Source organism: Manihot esculenta, chromosome 11, assembly GCF_001659605.2.
Source record: "Manihot esculenta cultivar AM560-2 chromosome 11, M.esculenta_v8, whole genome shotgun sequence".
Taxonomy (NCBI): Eukaryota; Viridiplantae; Streptophyta; class Magnoliopsida; order Malpighiales; family Euphorbiaceae; genus Manihot; species Manihot esculenta.
Window position 1 is genome coordinate 32267621 of NC_035171.2, and position 24958 is coordinate 32292578.

Here is a 24958-nt window from a genome sequence, read left to right on the forward strand (position 1 = left end):
CAATATGGGATGGTTTGATAATATTCACAGGCGTGGTCGGTGCTGCGGTGATGCGGTGATGACAGCATTTGCAGATATTATCACAAAATTAAGAAGTGGCTTATGTTAAATTAGCCAGAAAAATATTTGGTTTGTCGGTCCAGAAACAGAACTGTATATGTAAAGGCCCACTGTCATTATCAAGTATCAATGTGGGGTATTTCTTGCAAGATATGAGATTTGCTTCTATAACCCATCACCTTAAACTAAATTAACTGCATTTTTTTCTCTGTCTCAATATGTTAATGACATGTGGGGACATTTGTGATGAATTATCATTAAAAAAACAAAATTCAACTCTAATGACATTGATCAGCATTAAATGTTCCCTCCTTAATCAGTGTAATGTTGTCTGGGTTTTTCATGACTCCATTGACATCAAATTTGTTCATAATTATTAATAGGGAGAAATTTTATAATATAATTTAGGGCAATATCTATGTTGGGTATGCATAATTTATGTGGATTTTCAACTTCAAATTAACTTCTATACTGAAACTGATAGGCTAATGCTGCCTATTTCAATCCCAAAGAAGAAGCTATATGAGATCAGAGGATTAAGCTGCTCAGTAATCAATCAATTTCATATCCCATTTGTAAAAGTAAAAGAATCCCTTTATTATAAGAAACCTACCAAGAAAATCTGTAATGGAATAATCACCAGACAAGTCCATACATGCGTGTGGAAATCTTTGACTATTGACCCTAATCATGCAATTAAAGCATAAATCCCGCTGTCTATAACATATTACTTCTTTTAAAAAATATATTTTTAATTTAATGATATTGGAGTAATATTAAAAATAATAATAATAATAAGAGAAAATATTAAAGCAGCATCGGCGGCCGACTGTGTATGAACATCTTGGATGTTTAGGAAATCGAAATCATAGATTCAGTGGGTGTGTCTACACAACACAGACAAAAATAAGAAGTTGATAGAATTTTCTAATACCTAACTTTGCATTAACTTAATTCATGCAGAGTAAAGTGAATGCATTTATAAAGAATACAATCACAAGGCCGGAAATGGGCCAAAAAGCAGGGAAAATACGTAGAAAATTTTGATTTTCCAAGAAAGATAGTCAAGGGTTTTTCACTTTTTATCATAATTTTTTCATTTCGTAATGGAAATCCCGTGCCTTAGTCGATTTGCTGGCATCCCATTTCTTTCTTTTTCTCTCCTTTATTTTTCTTTTTATTATTATTTTTTTTATGGTTGGTTAGTATCCATCATTTAAACGATTTTCAATTTATTTCCTCTTTCAATAGAATTAAAACTAAGCATCAATTTATCTACTGAAAACGAGTTTTCAAGAAAATATTTTTTATTTTTTCTTACGTTCAGAACATTAAAAAATTAACTAATAAAAATTATTTTATTGAATAAAGAAAAAATTAAGTTTTTTCTTTCTTTCTTTCAATTTGAAAATATTTACTTCTTCACCACAACATATGCCTAGTTGGTAAACTTTGACTTAAACAAAGCTACTTAAGCTTTAAATCTTTTTAATGGAAAGGAAGGTGAGATTTCTGCTTCTTTCATTCTCCAAATCCATATTTTAAAAGGAAAATAAAAAATATAATTTAATTTAATTTAATCACCAAACTGCATTTTCATATTATTATTATTTTTTAAACATAAGTCAGCAAAGAAGCTTCAACCGGGAGAAAACAACCGATACAATAACACAATTTCAATCAAAACTCCATTAATAATATGTAACTCAATTAAAATTTATTATAAATTATTACAATTAAATTTAATAATTATTATCCGAATAATATCAAAACCTATTTAATTTATATTTTTATTTAATTATCTATATAAAAATATTTAAAGATGAATATTATTTTTTAAAATCTAAATTTAATTATATTTAATAAGAAAATACAACATTTTCTATTGAATTGAGTGCCAAAAGATTTCCGACCTAACCATAGAATTTGTAGGAAAGCACGGAGGGGTTAGGTGTGTGTACAATTGTCAGTAGCGTACAAACTATGTAAGCAATATCAACTGTTATATTTTATAAATATTAAATGTTAAAAATTAATGATAAAAAAATAAAATATCAACTGACCTTCAAATATTTATTTCAATATGAAATTATATATTTTTTTTAAAAAAATAAAAATAATAAAAAAAATAAAATTTAATATTTTTTAAATTTATTGAGATACACGAATCATCAAATTAATCAGATTAATTCTGTCAATACTTGTTTTTTCTTTTTATTTTATTCGTACTTCTTTCAATTGTTTTTTGCTAACAATTTATTTTATTAAAAAGAAAGCATAAAAAAACAAAAATATATACAGAAAAGAAATTGGAATCCAAAGGTTGAAGAATCAACCGACCGACAATTTTTGTAAAGCATCAGCTGGAGCTAAAGATCTCTACTTCGCAAGATTACTGAAATTATATTTAATAAAAAAATATAATATTAAAGCAAGAAATTAATTTTTCTTGGTTGTATATTATCTGTAATAAAATTAATTTTTTAAATTTAAAATATCAAACAAAATTATAGTTTACGTCACTAATATTTATAATTTGATTTAAAATCATAGCACTCTTCCTTTTAGAAATATAAAAAAATTATTTTATATTTTCATAAATTTTTTATTTTAAAATCTGTAATTTAACTTGTATTATTTATAAATAATGATTATTTTTAAATTTTAAATTTATATAAAACTTATATCACAGAGTATTATTATAATATAAAATTGAATTACAAATTTTAAAATAATCACATATTTTAAAATGAAAAATCAATAAAATTATAAGATATTTTTTATATTTTATTTTATTAAATATTTTAGATAAAATTAAAAATGATTTAAGTTAAATTATTATATTTTGATTATTTAAGGAAAAAATAGGGACATCATGATCACGTGGAAACACTAAATTCTCAACTTTCTAATTGAGATTAAAAGTTTGTGAATGATTGTTAAATTAAATATTTAATTTTAAATGTTTATTTGTGTATTTGTTTTAATAAAAATCTGTATATTTTTAATATAAATATTTAATTTAAATTTATTTCAAATTTCATTTAATGAAAGACATGACCCTGAGATGCATGTCATTAATTAAAGCTAAAACCCTAAATTTCATGTCATTAATGATCCACATGGTTGTCTGATGACTACTTTGAATTAGTAATTTATAAAGCTAATTTCAATTAATTGAAATTATTAATATTTATCTTTTTTTATTTTTTATAATTTTTATTTATTTTATTTTTTTATACATAAAAAATAATTATATATAAAAAAAATAATCATGATACCATTCCCCACCATAAAGAAAACACAATAAAAGATTGCAAGTGAGGAGTCCCTTTCCTATTTATTCAACAATAAAATTAAAAAAGTACTCCTTGCAGACCTCAAAATTCTCTGCAATGTCATGTTCCATTGTCTCTGAAAATTTCAACTTCGAACATTTTACTTTACTAATATATTTTTTATACCTTTTCAAAATCAATAATTCTTTTTAAATAAAAAAAAATTAAAACATTTTTAACATGAAAAAAAATATTTTAAATGAAATTGAAATCAATAATTTTATAAAAAAATATTTAAATTATTTTTTTAAAAAAAATAAATAATTTCAAACGAAATAATAATGAAAAAATAAAGAAAATGGGAATAGCTTTTTTTGGAATAAAAAATGCTGCTAAAAAAATATTATTTCGAATGATGTATCAACAAATATCTTAATTTTTTTTTAATTATTATGAAATTTGAAAATAAAAAATAGAATATATATTTTTATAAATTATATTAAAGTTATAAATAAAAATAAAAGTTACAAGCAAGGTATCAATCTTGATGTTAGTATTGTGAACTCTTTTTCAATCTAAAAGAGAATAGAGAATAAAGCACCCTATTCAATTTTCATAGGACTATTAAACCTTATCGTCTGAAAGGCTATTTTTATAATATCTGAAAATTATTATTTAATTTTATAATATAAAAAACTCATTATTTAATTTTTTTAATTTTAAAAAATATATTAAAATATATATAATATTTTAAAAAATATACTAATTCATCTTTTCATAAATTTTACTATTAAATATTTTTCTTTATGATTTTAAAAAATTTATTAGTTATTTTCTCATATTTTTAAAAAATTTACTTATTATTTTTTCAGAGTATTCTAAACTTTTTTATAATATTTAATAGTTAAATTTAATGAATAAATTAATTAATAGATATTTTAAAATAAAAATAAATTAGTGAATTTTTCAATATTATAAAAATTAAATAATATTTTTTTTTTATATAATGACTAATTTAATACTCTATCCGATTCATAATTTTTATTCACATTATCCCTTTATATATATTAAAAAATATAATAACTTTTATTAACTTTTCAAGTATATTTATCTTAAATATATTAAATTTTATTAAATATTAAAAGGTATTTTGAGAAAAATTTTAAATAAAAAATAAAATTAAATAAGATTATAATAGTTAATTTATATATTATTAAAATAAGTAAAAAATATGGGACGATGAGAGAGTAATTACTAAATTGAATATTTATATCAAATTTTATATAAATTTAATTAAAATATAATCTTAATGTAAATATTTAATTAATAAATATTTTTTTGTTTTTTTTATTGTTTAAAGCTTTTGCATAATTTCAATAATAAAATACTATTGATTTAAGTTAATTACTCTATTTTATCTAATTATTTTAAAATTTTAATAATTCTTTGTTAAGCTATAAATAGGGGTGAGCATTCGTTCGGTTCAAAATCGAATCGAACCGAATAAATCAAAAATTAAAATTTTAGTATTTATAAAAATCGAACCGAATCGATTTTGATCAGAAACCGAATAGAACCAAACTGATATGATTCATTTCGATTCGGTTCGATTTGATCGGTTTTGATTTTTAATAATTTTTTTATTTTTTACACTTTATTTTTAATATTTTAAAATTTAATTAAAATATTTTAATTTTAATATAATTTAATTTCAAAATAACATATTATTATACTAATCGGTTCGGTTCGGCTTTTTTAATTTTTTTTATCAAAACCGAACCGAACTGAAATAATTAAAATTTCTGAAATTAAAAATCGAACCGAATTGAATAAAAAATTGAATCAAATTTTAAAATTAATTCGATTCGATCGATTTTTTCGATTTGAACCGAATACTGGTCACCCCTCCAGTTGGATAATTAAAAATGATAGAGAGATAAATGTTAAAATCGATTTTAAGAAATTGTAAAATTAAAACAACAAAAAAAAACTTTGAGCAAACAATTTTCCAAAAGTGATAAATAAAAATGCATGAAAAAAAAACTAAATTTATTTTATACAAATTCAAGCTTTTCATACGTTATCCACTATTATTTGATTTTCATATTTAATCAACCTTTTTAAAAAATAAAATATTCTAATTTTCTTATCTTGGAAAGTAATCTAATGCTAAGTAGAGAGTACACATGGGGTTTAATTCAGATTGATTTTTTTTTAATCTAATTTGATTGTATGTTTATAAATATTTAAATTTAAAATTTAAATTTATTTAATTTAGTTGGGTTGGTAGTTAGAAGTTAGAAAGAAGGAGTGGGAATTTGTAATAAGGTGGGCGTGGTCAAGACTCAATTAGTGTACGAAGAGCTTAAGGAGTGGCATTATGTGCGGAGTGATTAATGTAAAATAAATACTAATACCAACAAAACTTTTATGTTTCCTCTTTCTACTCCGTTGATTCTCAGATAACGTTAGGTTTTCAATTATGTCTGTTATATCGATACCATGATTATATTTTATTTAATTAATATTGTTATTTGAGTCTTAAAAATAATATATATATATTATTTCTTAAATATTTATTAAATTTGTAATTTGATATATTTTAATAATAACAATTTTAAAATGGGATTTTCATTTAATTGATTATGAACTAATGTAGTCATTTTAAAGAAAAAAGATGCTAGTAGTTTAGAGCCTAATTTATAATATTTCTTTGGACGGATTGATTTCTCTGGAATTTATGCAAAACCTTATCCTTATATATCTATTTCATTGACATTTTTATAAATTTACCATTCTATTTTATTTATTTAGAAAAAATAATTTAAATTAATTTTCACATAATATAATCATGTTTGACCTTATTTTTATTTTTTTTTTAAATTAATTTTTGAATTGAAAAGAAACAAATTCTTTTTTTATGAAGTTTTCAAATATGAGAGTTAATTAAAAAATAAACTAATGAATAAAATTTCTGTCTAATTTATAATGTATAAAGTATAGGCACAATATGAATTTGGTAAGCAAGATATAATTTGAAGGAATGGGAGTTAAAATATTGACCTATTACAGTTTGCTCTTCTCCTTAAAATATTTTTGCGATTATAAATGTATAAATAATAAATTAAACTGACGGTATGAATTAGCCGACTCCGTGTGAATTAACCAACTGTCTATTATTAATGAACTATTTAATATGTTTATAAAAAATATTTCTATTTAATTTGATATGACGTGTTACAAAAACAATCGAAAATATATATAGTATTGATAAAATTCAAAGAGGAGCATAGATCATATAAAAACCACCACTCTTAAAAATCTTAATCTCGCTGAATTCAATTCAGATTTGGTCACTTTGTTTATCATTCCCATTATTTCTTTTAGGACCAATCTCAATTGTTTAATTTATTCGCTAAATTAAACCACCCATTCAAATGTAAAAATCCTCCTATCCCAGATCTCAGAAATATTAATAATTTTAATTTCCAAACAAAGCAAAAGAAAATTTTCCATGCTATTGCATGGAAATGAAAATTAAAGACAAGAAGAATATCCAATCAATAGGAGACAGATAAATCACAATCATGAGTATTATGTTATACTTTAGATAATTCCTAACAAAATGCTTTTCTATATTTAAGATAATAGTAATTATTTTTCTTTTAAAAGATTAGTCTACTTTAAACAAACTATGATAAGAAAAATATAGTTGGATGACATAATTTTTACTAAACAAGAGGGCAACTTTTTCACATTAAACAACAAATAATTTCTTTAAAATTTTTTTAGGTAAAAGAGGGACAAATCAATTTGTTGATCTGGGTTTAATCCTAAAACAAGTTACAAATTAATCATTTTGTTCTTTTATTTTTTTATTTTAATCATCTAAGTGAACACTGTCTATTTTTTATTTTAAAAGTGTTAAATACGTATAGTTGAAATTCAGAATGAGAAAAAACTGTCATCCTGGCTCCTGTCTTGAGGGTTATCTCAAATTATGACTTGATAAACAAGAAAATGTAAAGAGTAAAAACCAGCCAAAAAGAGACAAAGTTGGGCCATAATGGTGCAAGAGTCCATCCTTTTTCCAAAATTTTGCCTGCATGGTTCTCACCTCCAACTGCTTTTTTCCCCTTTTTCCCTTGAGCATTTGACCCTGACAGATGTACTTTTAAGCTTATCAGGAGCAATCTCAGCCTGTTATCAACCTGAATTTCCATTTTCCTCAACTCAAGTCCTCAAACTTTGGCTTCTATTAGATGGGCTTTTCACAGGTCAATCACTGGTAATTTTGCTTTTCAGGGCTATTGCAGTAATTCTGCTGATTTTTCTTTCTCTCTTCAATGACAAATTTACCCTCACCAAGAATTTCATATAACAAATCTTGGAAAGTTGAGTAAAATATTACAGCTTGAATAGGAAAGTAATTAAATTCCAAATAGTATCCAAATTGGCTATAAAACACCATTTCTCTCTCTCTTTTATCTATTGCCCTTCTCTTTCACATACAAATCACAGCCATTTCTCTCTCTCTCTCTCTCTCTCTCTCTCCCTCTTCCTCTGCCTGTCTCTGGTTCATTTTGCTAAAAGAAACAGAAGTATTGGCTGGGACAGATTGTGAGAGAGGAGGCTCTGAAAGAGTTGGAAAGTAGAGATGTTTTTTTATTTCCTTTTCTAGGAAAAAAAAGGAGAGAAGAAAGAAATGGAGAGACCTGAATTGGGCTTCACTATTCTTACGCCTGTTTCTGTGTTACTTTAGGGTTTTTACCAGTTATACAAACAACCATTTTCATCTACATTGTTAACAATTCAATACCCATATCAGAAACAGATCTACTTTGTCTTGTTTTTGTACTCACCTTTGTTTGTTTGTTAGTGAATTTAGCTTACTTATCATCATCACCTCATCTCCTAGTTTCCTCTGTTTTTATTCTGCTCTGCTCTGTTTTAAAGAAAAACAGAAATGGCTGAAGATTCACCAAAATTCATTATACCAGAATCATTCCAGGTGTCCAGCGATGACATTGGAGCCCAAATTGGACTCATATGGGAGCTAATCAAAGCTCCATTGATAGTTCCTCTATTGAAACTTGGTGTTTATATCTGCTTAACTATGTCACTCATGCTTTTCATGGAGAGGCTTTACATGGGTATTGTTATAATCCTTGTTAAGCTTTTCTGGAAGAAACCTGAAAAACGTTACAAGTGGGAACCTCTGCAAGAAGATTTGGAATCAGGCAATTCGAATTTTCCAGTTGTTCTTGTTCAAATCCCAATGTTCAATGAAAGAGAGGTCTCGCTCTGCCTCTCTCTGTCTCTGTTTCTTGTTCTGTTTTTACTCTGTTTGTTTCTTTCTGGGCAATTTACAGGACATTATCGGTGTTTTTGTGACAGGTTTATAAGCTCTCAATTGGGGCAGCTTCTAATCTTTCTTGGCCAGCAGATCGTCTGGTGATCCAAGTCCTCGATGATTCAACCGACCCAGAAATCAAGGTGCTAAAAAAATAAACAGAAAACCAATCACTTCAACCACTCTTTTGATTCTTCAAATAATTTCAGCTCCTGTGCGAGCTCATTACGTATTTACTTTTGCCTTTTCTGATCTGGGTTTTGCCTAGAAAGGTCAAATGGGTCACATAATCGTCATTTCTGGTCTGCTAATGAATTAAACGGTGACGTTTTGTTGCAGCAAATGGTGGAGCTAGAGTGCCAGAGATGGGCAAGCAAAGGAATAAACATAAGATACCAAATCAGAGAAAATAGAGTTGGTTATAAAGCTGGGGCTTTAAAAGAAGGGCTTAAGAGAAGCTACGTTAAACACTGTGAATACGTGGCTATTTTTGATGCTGATTTCCAGCCAGAGCCTGACTATCTCAGACGAGCCATTCCTTTCTTGGTTCACAATCCTGACATTGCTCTTGTTCAAGGTCGCTGGAGATTTGGTAAGCTCATAATCGCCATTAAGATTCCTTAAATTTTAACAGCGTCGAGTGTCGGTGGTCCGACCATGGTTTGGTCTTTGTAAAAATTTTGTTTGTTTCGGACAGCAGATTAGTTCTTCTATTACTTGGCACTTGCATGGGGTTTATGTGGGGTCCATTAGTAACCCCACCAATCACGGGGATGGTGGTCACTTTTGCCCTGGGACCACGACCCCACTAAGGGTAAAATCGTAAAATGAGTAAATCATACACCCACTTTAGCAGCTCCAATCAGCATAATAATGTGATTAGTTGGAAGGAAAGAAATTCTGGTTCTTAATCCTTAATTTTATACCTTAAATCACTTTGATTATTGATAGTAATTAGATAGGTTTCCTTAATTAGCATTAGGGGTATTTTTGTCATTTGAGTTGGAGGAAAACAAGAAATGAAGAATGGCTGAATGGGAGTTCTCCAGGGATTAGTTGGGGAAAATGGAAAAGGTTGTAGGGGCAATTTTGTCATTTCGAGTAGTTATTAGTTCTAGCGGCATGAGCCACCGCCACTTCTTGGTCACGTGCTGCTGTATAGAGACCATGGGTGACGAGTGGGACCTCCTACCCTTACTGCCGACACTTCGAATTTGTACTTTTTATAGTACATTAATTAAAATAAAATAAAATTAAATTAAGACAAATGAAATTAAAGTCCGTTACATTGGATAAAGAGATTACCTCGTGCTCTCTCTTTGACGTGGCAAAATTTAATTTAAGTAATTACTATAATAATAATAATATAATTTTGATTATATTCAATTATTATTATTTTTTTAATTTTGTGGCAAATTTGTGCAGTGAATGCAGATGAATGCCTATTGACAAGGATGCAAGAGATGTCATTGGATTACCATTTCACTGTGGAGCAAGAAGTTGGGTCATCAACTCATGCATTCTTTGGCTTCAATGGTAAAAAATTAAAAAAAAACCTTTTCCTTTTTTTTCTTTTTTTTTTTTTAAATTACCAATCAAGGGTATTGTGAAATATGCATTGCTCAACTACATTGCTCATGCTTATTTTAATGGCTACCCAAGTGAAAAACTCATAAAGTCTTTAGTGTGTGAGAGTGACTGCGGACTGGTTTTGAACAAATAAAATTGACTCAGTCTTTTGACCTTTAATGATGATTGTTCTTATTACTAATTTAAAATTTTTCTATTTTTTAATTACAAAATTAGAATATTTGAGCAAAAATTTAAAAATTAAAAAGCTTGTATTTAGTAGATTACTTTCTCCCTCAAGTAATTCAAAATTTAATAATGAGTTGATTAATTTCCATGTAATTTCAAGTGGGTATCATGGATTCATCCTTTGAATTGTTCTTAAGATATATATAATTTTATTTTATTTTTCTCAATGAAGGAGACTGTTAACAACCTGTCTAAAAAGAGTTACCAAAAGTGAAATAATTCAATGACTTGTGACATTAGTTATGCCTTTTATCAGACAACATGCTGTCTGAGTTGTCTTTGTACTCTTATTGTAATAATGAAGATATTTTAATTATGAAAATTAAATGTAATGCAGGCACTGCTGGGGTATGGAGGATTGCTGCAATTAATGAGGCTGGTGGGTGGAAGGACAGAACCACCGTGGAAGATATGGATCTTGCCGTCCGAGCGAGTCTCAGGGGATGGAAATTTGTTTACCTTGGTGACCTGCAGGTATGTAATTACTTCATTAATTGGCTAATTGCAATTATTATATATGGAGTTTAACCAATACTCTCGAGTTCACTCTCTGGTTATGCATTTTACCTCTTACTGGGTTTACTCGGCACGAAACTAAATTACTCTGACAGTATATATATATATAATAATTTACCACTCTTTCTTTTTGGGCAGGTGAAAAGTGAACTTCCTAGCACTTTCAAGGCCTTCAGGTTCCAGCAGCACAGATGGTCCTGTGGTCCTGCCAATCTGTTCAGGAAAATGGTGATGGAAATAGTTAGAAATAAGGTTAGTTCATAAGAAGATTTTTTTTTATTATAACACTTCTGATTTGTTTCCAATGATTTTCTAACTTAAGCTGATTTGAACATTTCAGAAAGTGAGATTCTGGAAGAAAGTCTATGTAATCTACAGCTTCTTCTTTGTTCGCAAGCTCATTGCTCATATGGTCACCTTCTGGTTCTACTGTGTTGTTCTTCCATTGACCATTTTGGTTCCTGAGGTTGAAGTTCCAATCTGGGGAGCTGTTTACATCCCTTCCATTATTACCATTCTCAATTCAGTAGGAACTCCAAGGTATAAGGCAAATTTTATTCATTAATTGTTGTCATTGTTCTTACATCCTTCCTGCTTCAGCTAAATCTCTGCTGTTAACATGTTTCTTCAACTTGCAGGTCAATTCACTTACTGTTCTATTGGATCTTGTTCGAAAATGTGATGTCCTTTCATCGAACAAAGGCGACATTTATCGGTCTGCTAGAAGCAGGAAGAGCTAATGAGTGGGTTGTCACTGAAAAACTTGGAAATACACTTCAGAAAAATGCTGATGCTTCCAAGAACAAGACCAATGTTAAAACGATTAAACGACCTCGTTTCAAATTCACTGATAGGTAAACATCTTGAACATTTCTGATATTGGAGCACATAATTAAAATTTCAAAAAAAGAAAGAAAAAATTAGGTGAACGTCTCATGCTTTGGCATATATTTAATAGCTTTTGTGTTCAACTGTGATGGTGGAGCAAATGACCAAACTACCAAATCCACATATCATTATTTATAATAGTAGTTGAGAATCTTTATATTATTTTTTTATGCAGATTAAGAAGAAAGCAAATAGAGTTGGAACTTATTTATGCAGAGTAGTTTTATAGTTTCAGTTGCAAGAAGACAGGGGTTCTGCTCTATCTAATTTTCAGACAATTTTTTAGTTGAGATAGTAGACAATAGATAAGTTTAAGATTCTTGTCATGTGACATCTTATGACAGCATCTATTCAATCAATCATTCCAATTTCTTTTTGTTATTAATTCTGATCTTTAGATTAAATAAATGGGTAGATTCTTGTAACATGTATTTTGTTCTTGTTGGTGATTTAACAGGCTCAACACATTGGAGCTGGGATTTGCAGCATTCCTTTTCTTGTGTGGATGTTACGACTTTGTCCATGGCAAGAACAACTACTTTGTATACCTTTTCCTCCAAACAATTACCTTCTTTATCACCGGAATCGGCTACGTTGGTACCATCATCCCCAGCTCTTAGCAGCAGCAACAGGAGAAGCTAGTAAAACGGAAGAATCCGAGCAGCCGATTTCGTGTTTTTGATGTTTGTGTTTATGTTTTTTTAGTCATCTGCAAGTGCAACACAATATATAAGTGGGGATATATCAGCAACAATTGATTGTAATTCCAGCAATTTCAGCTCATTTAAGAAAAAATAGGTCATTCTATGCATGATTGGCATCAGAAGTCAATATTCATGCCACCCTGGAAAATGTTAAACCTGAATCATTCAAGTGAAAGTAGAAGGAAAAAGAAAAAAAAAAAAAAATACTAGAAGAGAAAATGCTGATGTTTTTGCTTATAGTCAAGGACAAAGAAGCAGCAGAAACAGCATATCCTTTAGGCAACAGTAATGATATTTCATTTAATTAAATAGATTGCTTGTAATTGTGAGGTTTTGTCTTTTTTTGTTCTCCAATTGTTAATTTTCAATAGTTGAAATTAAAGGGTGTATTTGTAATAAAAATTTATTATTTCTACATTTCATATCCTTTTCTTTTTTTTTTCTCTCTCTCTCTTCAGTTTGTATTACAAATCACTTCTTCTACTAAAATAAATATTTTTTTTTTTTACAATTGCCTTCAACTAGGGTTGGAGTTTGATACCTTTCAAATCTAAAATTAATACTATTTTTTTATACAATTGACTTTGATTGGAGTTCGAATTTGGAATATTTTAGTCTTAGAAATGACTTTAGTACTAATAAGTTAAAATTTTAAAATCAATACTATTCTTTTTCTTTATTATTGACTTCGATTGGATATTCAAGTTTGGAATCTCTCCATCTTAAAAACAATTTCAATACCAATAAATTAAAAGTCTAAAATCAATATTATTTTTCTTTTTTATGATTAGCTCCTATTGGAGTTTGAGATTGATAACTTTCGGCTTTGAAAATAATTTCAGTAATAAGAAGTTAAAGCCAAAATCACTACTAATTTGATGCCACACAGTTATAGATGCTGTGAAGGAGCTTTCTGCCAAATCTCCATGGCCTACCTACCCCATTTATGCAAATGCCAGCCAAAAAATCTTATTGGAATTCCCCTCCCATATTGTAATTGAACATATCATTAAATGCTTCAGACTCTTGCAAAATATTTTAATATTTGTAATAATTGAAACACAACACAATCTCTCATTGGCAGGCTTATTATAGCAAAAAAAGAAAAAGCTAACCAGTCTTAGAAGCCAAGTGTTTGAAAAATGGATATAAACATTAAGCACCCTTAATCATTCTTAGTCTTGATCTGATTTTACAAATGATTTACAGGTTAAGACATTGAAAAACATCCCTATAATCACTTTTGATGAAATGTTCCTAATCATTTGTAGCCTGTAACATGAATCATGTCTTGTAATACTATCCAATCTGGACTTGTATTTCAGTGCTTTTTTACTTTATGGGATTTGTGTTATCAGTAATCTTCTAGCTTGGGGAATCATCAACCTTTTTTAAAAAAAAAATAAGACTTAAAAGATGCTCAAATGGTTTCTTCAAGAAGAAGGGTCAATTATCTATTCTTAAACCCTTTTTACACTTTAATCAAAGAGAGAGGCATAATCATAATTATCTACAATCATAATACAAATAAACTAAAGTTTGCTTGAGAGCTTTGGGAATGTAAAAGAAACAATTTTTATTGCTTTCTTGATTGATTGATTTTCTGGGGACTCAGGACAATAATTAGCCTATTAATCAAAATAATTTAATAATTTTAAGCCATAGATTATGGAAACTTCTAAAGCAACTCATTCTGATAGGTTGAGAATTGAGTAAATGGGTGTAGACAATGGGCTGCATGCTCATAGCATCTGCCATTCACCATCTCAACATTTCTGTTATTGTTAAATCTTACTTAACACTATTACATTTTTGTTTTACACTATTACATTTTAGAGATTACAAATAAATTTATAGAATTTAAAAAATTTATTTTTTAATTATGTATAATAATATATTTTAATAAAATCATAATTATAGCCTGATTTTAACGGTGATTCTCAAATTATTAATATTGACTTATAATTACTATTAAAGTATATAAAAAAATAAATTAAAGCGTTAACTTAAATCTATTTTTGTAGTGTTTCAACTAATTTAGATTTACGCTAGACAGATTAATGAATAGTATAAAATATTTTATATCAAACTTTTAAAATATTTCATATTTAAAATTAAAATTTAAAATTTTTAAAGAGTAAGAAATTAGTGTCATTTTATTTTATTTTTTAGATCTGATATGAAACCTCTTTAATGCACATGTCTCCCATGGCAAAAGTTAGAACAGAGAAGATGACGTGTTTTGTTTTTAAAGAGTTACTGATATATTCTTGAGAACGCATATGATGTGAAGAGAAAGTGTTCTGTGGCTTGAAATGGATACAAAATTTCTAGTTTCCAACATTAATTAGGACTTAGAAATAGTCTCTATGGATGACCAACATGTTATCTGCCAACCCATCTCTTTCTCCAGCTGGCTCTATAAAATCACATACGCAAAATTATTGTGCTTTGCGAAGAATATACCAAATCTTGTGCCTTTTTCATATGAATTTATTTTAACCACGTTTTTGTTAAGAATTGCTAGGGCTAGTCATGGGCCGGTTTTATTTTAATAGGATGGAACGGGTTCAATTTTCAACTTAATTGAAATTTGATTTTAATAAAAAAAAATACTAAAATTACTCTTACAATAGTCCGAAAGATTTTACCTACCAAAATGGGTGGAGGAATTATATTATGAATGTGGCAACCACCTTCATCTTTAATCTCCCTATGTTGTAATAAATAGTAACCAAACCTCATTGCATTGCATTGATAACCCTTTCTCAATTATTGTGTGAAAAAGAATCCTATAATTGATTGAGACAAACAAGCACTTGTCACCCTTCAAACAAAATACAGCCCTTTGTAAGGACCTCACTTCCCTAATGAAAATATCTATTTTCAATTTGTATGGTCACAATGTAAAGGTTTAAGACACAATTGCTTGTAAGGCATCCCACTTTGATAAAAAGAAAATCCTTTAAAGTAACTGGATATTGTTCTTTCACTTTAATAAAAGGTAAACATAATCCGGCCGTCCTATCAATTTCGATTTTGATTTTGTTCTAATTGAAAAATAATTTTTATTTACATTAATTTTTAATATTCTCAAATTAACAGCAATGCACAGATGATATATCAATTATTAATGCCAGCTTTTATTTTTTCTCCGATGGCAAATTTTGATTGAAATACTTTTGAAAATCAGTAGCTTATAAGTAAATTATTGAAAAAAAATTAACACTCTAGTCTCTATAAGATGAAAAAGAAAAGCATGGGAAGGCACTGACAAAGCTCAGTAAAGGTCATGTGATGTGGGGTTGCTTAGGGAATACAAGAACACTGTTTTTACAAACAATAATAATAAATTAAAAACTGGATTTTTCCATGTCTTTGGTCCACTCTTTTATCATAGCCGACAGCGAAAATTCTGCCCATGCACATGATGCAATAAGCATTTTTTCATATGGGGATCTTTCACCAATGTGATAAATAAATATTTTTAATTGTTGTTTTTGTAGAAATTAAGATAGGTTTTGACCAAATTCTATTAATTAATTGCTCAAGTTTGTAATTTTTCAACAGATTCTTTTTACGTATTGGCACATTGGATCCATGTCCCACGATTGATAATTTAAAATTAAATGTAGAATATACTTTTTTTTTCCTTCAAATTACTTACTATGGATGCTTTGTTTGAATTAATCATTTTACAAGCAAACAATTTAAATAATAAAATTTTTTAAAATCATGCATTATTTTAATTATTTTAAATATTTTTTAAGTCAAAGTAATTGATTTTTTTTTAATTTTAAACAAGATAAATAATTTTTTTTTATTTTAAACAAGAAAAATGATAAAAAAATAAATTAAAGAAAAATGTTTTAAAAAATCTCGAATTTTTTATTTTCTATACTTCTATTCTTAATTTTTTTTATTTTGAATTAATAATTTATTTATAATTACATCCTCTATATTCAATTCACTGTTAACTACCAACAGACAACTATCATGTTAGTATTTTAATTCCATATTAATATTTAAATTTACATAATGAATTTGAATGGAAATGTATAGAGCTCTCTAATATCTAGCTGCTTCCGTAATTCCGCCGACGAATTAGAAAAAATTAAATTATATATAATATTTAATAATTTATATTAATTATTTTAAATCAAGTAAAAATTAAATTTAAAAATTATTTGGATCATTTAATTTGATATCAAAAGTCAGACAAATAATAAATTATATAAAGTTAGTGGATCTGTAAAAATAATCATAATATTTAAAGGTTGAATTTTGATTTAGTAAATTTAAGAGGGGAGAGTATAATATCTGGCTAATTTAATATAAGAGTGTTGGGGTGGTATAAATTTTTTGATTTTACTATGTATTTTAGTATTGAGTCCATTTGATCTAGAAGAAAATGAGTGAATGATGACATGACACTTACTTTGATTATAAAATTGTTTCAATGCTTGAGATTGATTAATATAATGGTTGGATTAAAAATACTATAAGAATTAAGCCTTAAGAATTTAGTGATAACAACTGCTTTCAGTTGTCTATTTTGAGGGATTTTATGTGTGTGTGTGTGTGTGTTAGTTGAGGTGTCCTCTCCATTTGGTGTCTGTATGTTTTTGGGTTTTAGCCAAAGCATTGTCTTCTTCCAACCCATTACTCCAATAATAGCAAGAATGTGACTTATCAATTGTAACATTCATTCAATGGCCTATCTTTCTCCATGTTGCCCTTAGTTTGGGAACTACTTGGCCCCCATTTTCCTGCCACATGGGGTCACCTCTTTCTAGCTGCAATATGCTCAGCTTCTTTGGTTGTATTCTCTCATTATTTTTTGGTAATTAATTTCTTGTTTACATCAATTTGCTTCTTTCTATTCATAATTTTTTTAAAAAAATCAGAATATGAAATTTCATTATTGGAGCAACTGGGCTACGATAAGCGATGGGCTAGAGCTTCTACCGCCGCTACGACTACCGTGCCTTCTTTCGATCCATTTGATTTGTTTTGCATCTCTTATTGTCATAGCATGCATAGGCATTTTATTAATGTTATACAGTGAGGCCCAACTGGGTAAAATTCATGACTCAAATGAGCCCAAGCTTTATCAAGGCACTTCCATGTTTGAAGAGAAGTATATGCTCTTAGAGTGGGCCGGAAATTGAAAAGCAGAACATGACAAGCAACAGCATCAAAAGGAAGAGGCCATCGCCATTTGCTGGCTAACCATATGTAGACAAAAGCCTTGATGAAAATGTTGTGAAAAAAAAAAAAACCGAAGTTTGATAAATTTGCAAGGTTGTTCTTCAAATGTCCAGTGGTAGAGGAAGCTGCTTAATGGCAGTTCCGTTTGCTCCAAGCTCAGTTAAGGCTTCCATATGTTTCCCAACCAACCTACCAAGTTTTGAGCAGCTGAATATGTTCAGAGTTTCAATAGGTTTCAAGCAACAGATTCTTTCAGGAAGATTCTTCAGCTTCTTGCAGCCTATCAAATTCAAGCTTCTTTCAACATTATGTTGGAATTTGGAAAAATATGGCATACAAGTAGGACGGGAAGTGGTGTTTCCAGTAACGGACGAGACGCCTAAGAACCTGCCCTCCTTGGGAGGGGAACATCAGCTGTTTCAGCTGCTGTTAATACTCAGTAGGCTGAGGAGCAAAACACGAAAAAATCAGAATGATAGAGGTGAATTGCACATTCAGCGTTTGTAGTCCAACGGTTAGGATAATTGCCTTCCAAGCAATAGACCCGGGTTCGACTCCCGGCAAACGCACTCTCATTCATATTTTTTCTTCAAATTTTTTTGGGTAATTCTTCATTTTCAGATTTATTTTGCTTTTTATCAATTATATGTTTAATTTTTCTGTATTTCAGGTTCTCATTCATTTTTTTCTTCATATTTTTTTGGGTAATTCTTCATTTTCAGATTTATTTTGCTTTTTATCAATTTTATTTTTAATTTTTCAGTATTTCAGGTTCTCATTCATTTTTTTTTCTTCACATTTTTTTGAGTAATTCTTCATTTTCAGATTTATTTTGCTTTTTATCAATTTTATTTTTAAATTTTTTGTATTCCATGTTCTTCAAATGTCTATTGTTAGAAGCAAACTACTTAATGACAACTCATTTTAATCGAAAATCAGTAAAGTTTTCTGCTTTTTTATCAAGTTTTGAGCAGTAGCTTGAAATGTTCAGATTTCCAAGAGATTTCAAGCAACAAATGCTTTCAGGAAGATTTTTTAGTTTCTTGCAGCAATTCTCTACAAATCTCCGATTAATAATAGACCGCTGATCTCAAATAAATTAAAAAATTTTGTATTAATTAGAGTAAATTTTATACTATTCTCATAATAATTTAATTTTCATTTAATATATAACGAATATGGTATTGCATTTGATTTCAAATTCTCAACCATATTTTTCCTTAAAACAATAATATATAGTTACTGAATTTTCAGAACATCCTAACTAAGAAATAGTAAGTTCACACCTTTATTTCTTTTTTGAAAAGAAAACTTTTTTTAAAAAGTAAAACTCTTTGTTTTGAGGATTTATCAGTTTTTTTACCTTTTGGGAGGTCCCTTTTTACCCCTAAAGGCGATAGGAGTCTCCTTCCATCTAATTGTAGGTCAACCCTCTCCATTATTGGGTAGGGTATATATAACGTGTTTGGGTGGTTTTTCGGCGGTTGGTCTTTTAGTTAGGGATCTCTTTTAGTGCTATCGTTTTCTTTTTCTTCCTTGCATATTATGTTTTTCTAGTTTTCATAGGTTCTTGAAAATTTTTTTCAATGGGATTTAAATGATTATAATGTCTAGTGAAGATGGTGAGAGATAGTCGTGATTTTGAAAGACGTATTGAGTAGCCATTTATTTCACCTGTATGGCTTCAATGATTTTTTTGAGCTGGTCAAAGCCTCCCTTAATCATAGAGTTTAAAGGTTACTTCGATCCTACCCACTAGAAATTTGATCTGATTGTACATATAAAGAGCGAAAAAAAAAAGTTTTTCCTTTTGAATTTGTTTGATAGTTCTGATTTTTAGCTTTTTTTTTTTTTTTTGAAACTTTAGTGTGTGAGTAAAAAGTTAACATTTCCCAGTCTTGTGGTTATTGGAGATTACCCATGGTAATGGCACCACTCTTCTAACTGGTCGATAAAAAATTCTAAAAAGGAGGTGATTATGTTGGTTATGCTAATCAGATCTTATCGGATCAAAGTTACAAGAATCGAGTTCTACTGTTCATACAACAATTGAATTTATAGCAAATTCAATTGAATTTGCTCTGTTTAGGATTGTTACTAGGCCCAATTTATCAACAATTGAATTTTATGGCAAATATGTTTCTCTTTTTTTCAATTTTTGAACAAACTTTGTCTTATTATTTTTTCAAGGAATTAAGTATTACTGTAATTTATAGACTTAATGAAATAACTCGTGAAATAACTCGTGTTGCGACTAATAAATTTAACCTTTTAATATATATTAAATATAAATATATTAAAAACTTAATAAATAAATTATTATTTAAAAAAGAAAATTAATTTATAATTTAAAATGAATAAAAAAGAAAAATAAATTTTATCTTTATGAGACAGGAGATAAATCAATTTTAAAGTTAAATTTTATTGCAAATATATATATATACTTTTAAAATTTGTACACACACTTTGTTTTATGATTTATTTAGCAAACTAAAAATCCGTCACATAAAGATAGTCTTAATTATATTTTCATATAAATAAAAAAAAATTTAAGCTGTAAATTTTTTTGATATTTTTTAAGATAAATAAAGGCTCAATTAAATAAGTCATTTTACGTCTAATAAATTTAAGCTTTTTAATATATATTAAAAATGAATATATTAAAAAACTACTAAATAAATTATTATTTTTTTAAAAGAAAAGCAATATGTAATTTAAAAAGTAAAAAATAGAGATAAATATAATAAATATTAAGACATTAGTTTTTACATCTCAAAAGTTATAAATTATAATATGTTTTAAGCAATTTCTAATATTTTTTATTTATTAGATAAATGGAGAAAATAGGTAGTCAAAAAAGAAAGCAAAGCTTTGACCATTATTTCAGGGAAAACTGCAATAAAAAAACAAAAATATAAATTGCTGGCTGTGGGGTTCGAACCCACGCGTGCTTATGCACAGAAGATCTTAAGTCTTCCCCCTTAACCTCTCGGGCAAACCAGCTTTGATTTATCATTCACAGGATTCCTTATTTAGACGTTATGCAGGAAACATCTAGAATATTAGATAAGGGCTATCCGACGGTGGAGATCACAGCACGCACACCAAAACACCCTCGTAGCTGATTTAAACATCCATCTACCTCCTCTGTTTCTGAGGCAGAAAATTTCTTCTGCAACTCGCAATTTCTTGTTGCAGCGATTCTTCTTTGGATCGATCACATAAAAGATGGCTGAGCATTTGGCGTCGATTTTTGGAACGGAGAAGGATAGGGTTAATTGCCCATTTTACTTCAAAATTGGTGCGTGCAGGCATGGAGACCGATGTTCTAGACTCCATAACAAGCCAACTATTAGTCCTACGCTTTTGCTTTCGAATATGTATCAGCGTCCCGACATGATCACTCCTGGAGTTGATGCCCAGGGTAACCCAATCGATCCCCGCAAGATCCAGGAGCACTTTGAGGTATATCTTTCGAATTCCTTGTTTTTTTTTTTAATTTAATTTCCTTTTAATTATATGTTTGAAGTTAGGATGGATTCTAAAAGTTAATGCCAATAGGAATCGCATATTGATTTCAGTACTTCGCTGATTGATTTTTTGTCCCCTTAACTAAGGAATGCTTTTTGTTTTTTATGTTTTCCCGTTCTCTTTGATTTGAAAGTTAAGTTAGGGCCTTGGACATGAAATGGCAGAAAAATTTCTTTCTTCAAAGTTCTGTTGTCTTGATGGTTTTTTTTTTTTAATTATTATTATTTATTAGGTTTAATTTCCCAGCCTTGTCTTCCGTTTTGTTATGTTGCTTTTATAATCATTGATATCCCTGTGAATTGTGTTTACACCAACAAAGAAGCTAACGCAATATTTTGTGGTTTCATTTTAAGTTCCTGTTTAACAATTTAGTCCACAAAGTGGTTTTGGTGACTTGGTTTGTTTTGATTGTATATGCGTAATGGTGGTTTAGTTTCGATTTTCACTAGTTTGTTATTGTAAAGATGATCAATTTGGTTATTTACGTTAAACTTTTCACCTGAAAATTATGTTTGGACTTAGAATTCAGTTGTCTATTTCAATTGCAGGATTTCTATGAGGATCTTTTTGAGGAACTAAGCAAATATGGTGAAATTGAGAGCCTGAATGTCTGTGACAACCTTGCCGACCACATGGTATATTTTCTTGAACTGAAAGTTTTTCATTCTTTTAGTCATTTCCCTATTTGTTATTGTCTGATGGTTAAAACTCATTTGTTTATTATCCTTGGATAGGTGGGGAATGTGTATGTTCAGTATAGAGAGGATGAGGATGCTGCAAAAGCACTTCAGAGCCTGACCGGGAGATTTTATGCTGGTTAGCATTCTGCTTCCTTTATTGTTTCTTGTATCTTTGAATTTCAGTTTCATGTTGCTGTTATGTTTTGTATGTTATATGAATGTTATTACATTATTGGTTGGGATGCAACGTCTCCAGGTCGTCCCATCATTGTTGATTTCTCCCCTGTGACGGACTTCCGAGAAGCCACCTGCAGGCAATATGAAGAGAAATCGTGCAACCGTGGTGGCTATTGCAATTTCATGCATCTCAAAAGAATCAGCAGGTAATGACAGTTTTATTGTGTATATTTCTCTGTCATGATGCGTAATGCTTGTATTCAAGTCTGAACTTGTGTTGTATCTAACATTCTAAGGGAGTTGAGGCGTCATTTATTTGGGAGGTATCGACAAAGGTCTAGTCACAGCCGAAGTAGAAGCCCTTATCGGTATAGCAGCCGAAGCAGAAGCCCTTATAGGCATCGCAGCCATGAAGAGTACTATCATGGTGGTCGTGGTGCTGGTAGATGGTATGATGATCGGGATCGTTATTATGGAAGTCGGAGCAGGAGGCACAGGAGTATCAGCCCTGACCACTGGAGAGGACGAAGTAGAAGCCCCGGTGGAAGGCGTGATAGAAGCCCTGTTAGGGAAGGCAGTGAGGAGAGGCGTGCTAAAATTGCCCAATGGAACAGGGAAAGGGAACAACAGGAAAGTGCAAAAAAGGTCAATACTGACATTGGCTGCAATAACCATCAAGGTGGTGATAATGGCTATATGCAAAATGGCAATCAGGATCATGGATATCAGCGGTTTCTACCACAGCAAGGAGTATATTGATATAAATCAAATTAGATGTCTGGTTAGTTCCCTCAGCTTTGTTTTGTGATTTACCTGCACATGTAGTTTTTTCTTTTTTTCCTTTTTCCTAATCAATACAATCTATTCAGTAAATACGTAGCTTACTGCCAATTTTCCACTGTGCAGGTGGTGTACAGGTTCACAGTTTTGTCATATGGAATGTGAAATGTCTTTTGCATCTGTCATCATTCATATACTGCTTGACTGCGTGATTGAATGCATACCTCTCAAAAGATTTGTTGACCAAATTTATTATTAACTTGTGTCTGTTAACTTTAGAAATCCATAATGACTATAACGGTGATCATTTGAAACTTGAGATATTTTCAAAATCAAGCGTTCTGATTATGGCAAATGCTTCCAGTTTTACTTGTTTAAAAGTTTGGCAATTGATTTTGAAGCAATTATTTGCAACTAAGATACCATTGTTTATGTTAGTAGTGATACTGTTCTCCCAGAATAACAATGAGGCATTTTGTGTTTTCATTCGATGCATGCTTCTGCTGTGTGTGAGCATTACAGTCAGGAACTCTTGTGATCAATGCACTTTTCAGGCTAGTAACCATTTTTATTCAATTTTCTGTTCTATATCGGATATTGATCCTGTGTTAGATTATATAGCTATTTAAAAAATAAATAAAAAGGAGAATTTAGTTGAGAGCTTACGTATTTGAATGAGTTTTGCAGGTTCAGGTATCCCTGCTTCACAAAGTTGAGTTTTTTGTTTTAATAGAGGCTACTGTGAAACTTGTGTACAGGTTGGTTGCTGTTGGAGGATGGATTTACAGGATCTATCAGATGACATGGCAAAAGCTGATACAACTGGATTGCTCAGGTAGTTAAGAGGATTTTCTGGCGTTTGGTCTTGTTGCAGGTTAGGTGCTGTGATCGCAATCTGCTGCTGCTGTGTTGGATGACTTCTTTCTTTATGTCTTTTTTTTCCCCTTCTGAAAAAAATGTAACTTTGACTGTTGGATTATTGTTGATATGAGTTTGAATATGGACATATTTCTGATTCCTGACAAGTTTTTTTGTTAACTTCTTTTGACTTCTTTAAGTTACTAGTCTATTTCTTGTAAAGATAGGGATTAAACTAAAGGTTTTATTCTGAAAATTATAATTTTGTTTTATCTTTGGGAGTTGATTGTGTAAGTTGCTTTTGTAAGCTAGCTAGCTCTGATGATATTGATAAGAAATGTTTATTTAATACTTGACGATATAAACATTTAACTATGTCTGGCAAGCAATCCTTTTTTCTTTTCTATAATATTGAAATTTAGCTAACTTGGTCGTTGGATAAAGGATTTAATATTCGAAATTTTATTTTCTTAATAAAATTATTTTTTCGTTAAAGTTTACTTTTTTTTATTTTTTGACAATGCAGTGGCCACGTAAACTCGGTATAGATTCAAAGAAGGCCTTTAGAAAATCAGAATTCAACCTAAGAAGCTAATTCCACAAAAGTAATCAACCCACTTTCCAAACTCACAAACCAACCCACGAAAAACCTCAAGGTCTGTACAGCTCAGAAACTCTAAACAAACCCCACAAATCAAAAACAAGTCCGCAAAGACACATGGCACATAATCCACAAACTCACGGCCCACAACCAACCCAGTTGACCCACAAACGCCTTGCACGCCATGCCGTCGCCGACCAAAGCACCGCCCACCGCCATGGTCACCAATTACAATAGCAACGAAACCTAAAAAGCCGTCAACCCCACACTGCTGACGACAACGGAAGACAGTAGGAACCAAAGCAAAAGCTATGTATGCACTAAGAACAAAGCAGAAAAGCACTCGAGAAAATAAGTACCAACATACATAAGAGAAGATCACGTAGAGTTTTCAACGGGTGCGGAAGTTACCGAACGTTGCGGTGCGATTCCATATCGCTAGCATTAAAGGTAAAGGAAAACCAAGAAAATCTAGGAAAACCTCTTTAAAAAAAAGCAGAGTT

At 29.6% G+C, this 24958-nt stretch overlaps 2 protein-coding genes and 2 non-coding genes across 5 annotated transcripts; 3 read left to right on the top strand and 1 right to left on the bottom strand.

Moving 5' to 3' along the window:
* Positions 1 to 7821: 7821 nt before the first annotated feature.
* Positions 7822 to 13039, top strand: LOC110626608 (glucomannan 4-beta-mannosyltransferase 2). Its single transcript, XM_021772621.2, has 9 exons — positions 7822 to 8634; positions 8736 to 8834; positions 9031 to 9283; positions 10117 to 10227; positions 10847 to 10983; positions 11164 to 11277; positions 11366 to 11565; positions 11664 to 11879; positions 12371 to 13039. Exons 1-9 carry the CDS (start codon positions 8305 to 8307, stop codon positions 12531 to 12533), a joined length of 1623 nt encoding a protein of 540 aa, XP_021628313.1. The 5' UTR covers positions 7822 to 8304; the 3' UTR covers positions 12534 to 13039.
* Positions 13040 to 18325: 5286 nt separating this feature from the next.
* Positions 18326 to 18397, top strand: TRNAG-UCC. The gene has a single exon. It is a non-coding gene; the product is annotated as a tRNA-Gly (tRNA).
* A 2351-nt stretch (positions 18398 to 20748) lies between these two features.
* On the bottom strand, positions 20749 to 20831 carry TRNAL-UAA. Its single transcript has one exon. It is a non-coding gene; the product is annotated as a tRNA-Leu (tRNA).
* Positions 20832 to 20939: 108 nt separating this feature from the next.
* On the top strand, positions 20940 to 24031 carry LOC110626766 (splicing factor U2af small subunit B). Of its 2 annotated transcripts, none has more exons than XM_043962024.1 (6): positions 20940 to 21293; positions 21908 to 21994; positions 22094 to 22175; positions 22296 to 22422; positions 22513 to 22997; positions 23755 to 24031. In XM_043962024.1, exons 1-5 carry the CDS (start codon positions 21057 to 21059, stop codon positions 22973 to 22975), a joined length of 996 nt encoding a protein of 331 aa, XP_043817959.1. In that variant the 5' UTR covers positions 20940 to 21056; the 3' UTR covers positions 22976 to 22997; positions 23755 to 24031. The 2 variants fall into 2 exon arrangements, with proteins under 2 accessions (XP_043817959.1, XP_021628534.1); XM_021772842.2 differs by having other exon boundaries at positions 20941 to 21293; positions 23123 to 24031.
* The last annotated feature ends 927 nt before the right edge of the window (positions 24032 to 24958 follow it).

Bases quoted from the DNA above. Each gene is read 5' to 3' on its own strand.
- LOC110626608 (XM_021772621.2), top strand. From the start codon at position 8,305: ATGGCTGAAGATTCACCAAAATTCATTATACCAGAATCATTCCAGGTG. The intron at 8,835-9,030 runs GTGCTAAAAAAA...GTTTTGTTGCAG, and splicing joins CAACCGACCCAGAAATCAAG to CAAATGGTGGAGCTAGAGTG. The intron at 11,278-11,365 runs GTTAGTTCATAA...TGAACATTTCAG, and splicing joins TGGAAATAGTTAGAAATAAG to AAAGTGAGATTCTGGAAGAA.
- LOC110626766 (XM_043962024.1), top strand. From the start codon at position 21,057: ATGGCTGAGCATTTGGCGTCGATTTTTGGAACGGAGAAGGATAGGGTT. The intron at 21,294-21,907 runs GTATATCTTTCG...TTTCAATTGCAG, and splicing joins AGATCCAGGAGCACTTTGAG to GATTTCTATGAGGATCTTTT. The intron at 22,176-22,295 runs GTTAGCATTCTG...CAACGTCTCCAG, and splicing joins GACCGGGAGATTTTATGCTG to GTCGTCCCATCATTGTTGAT.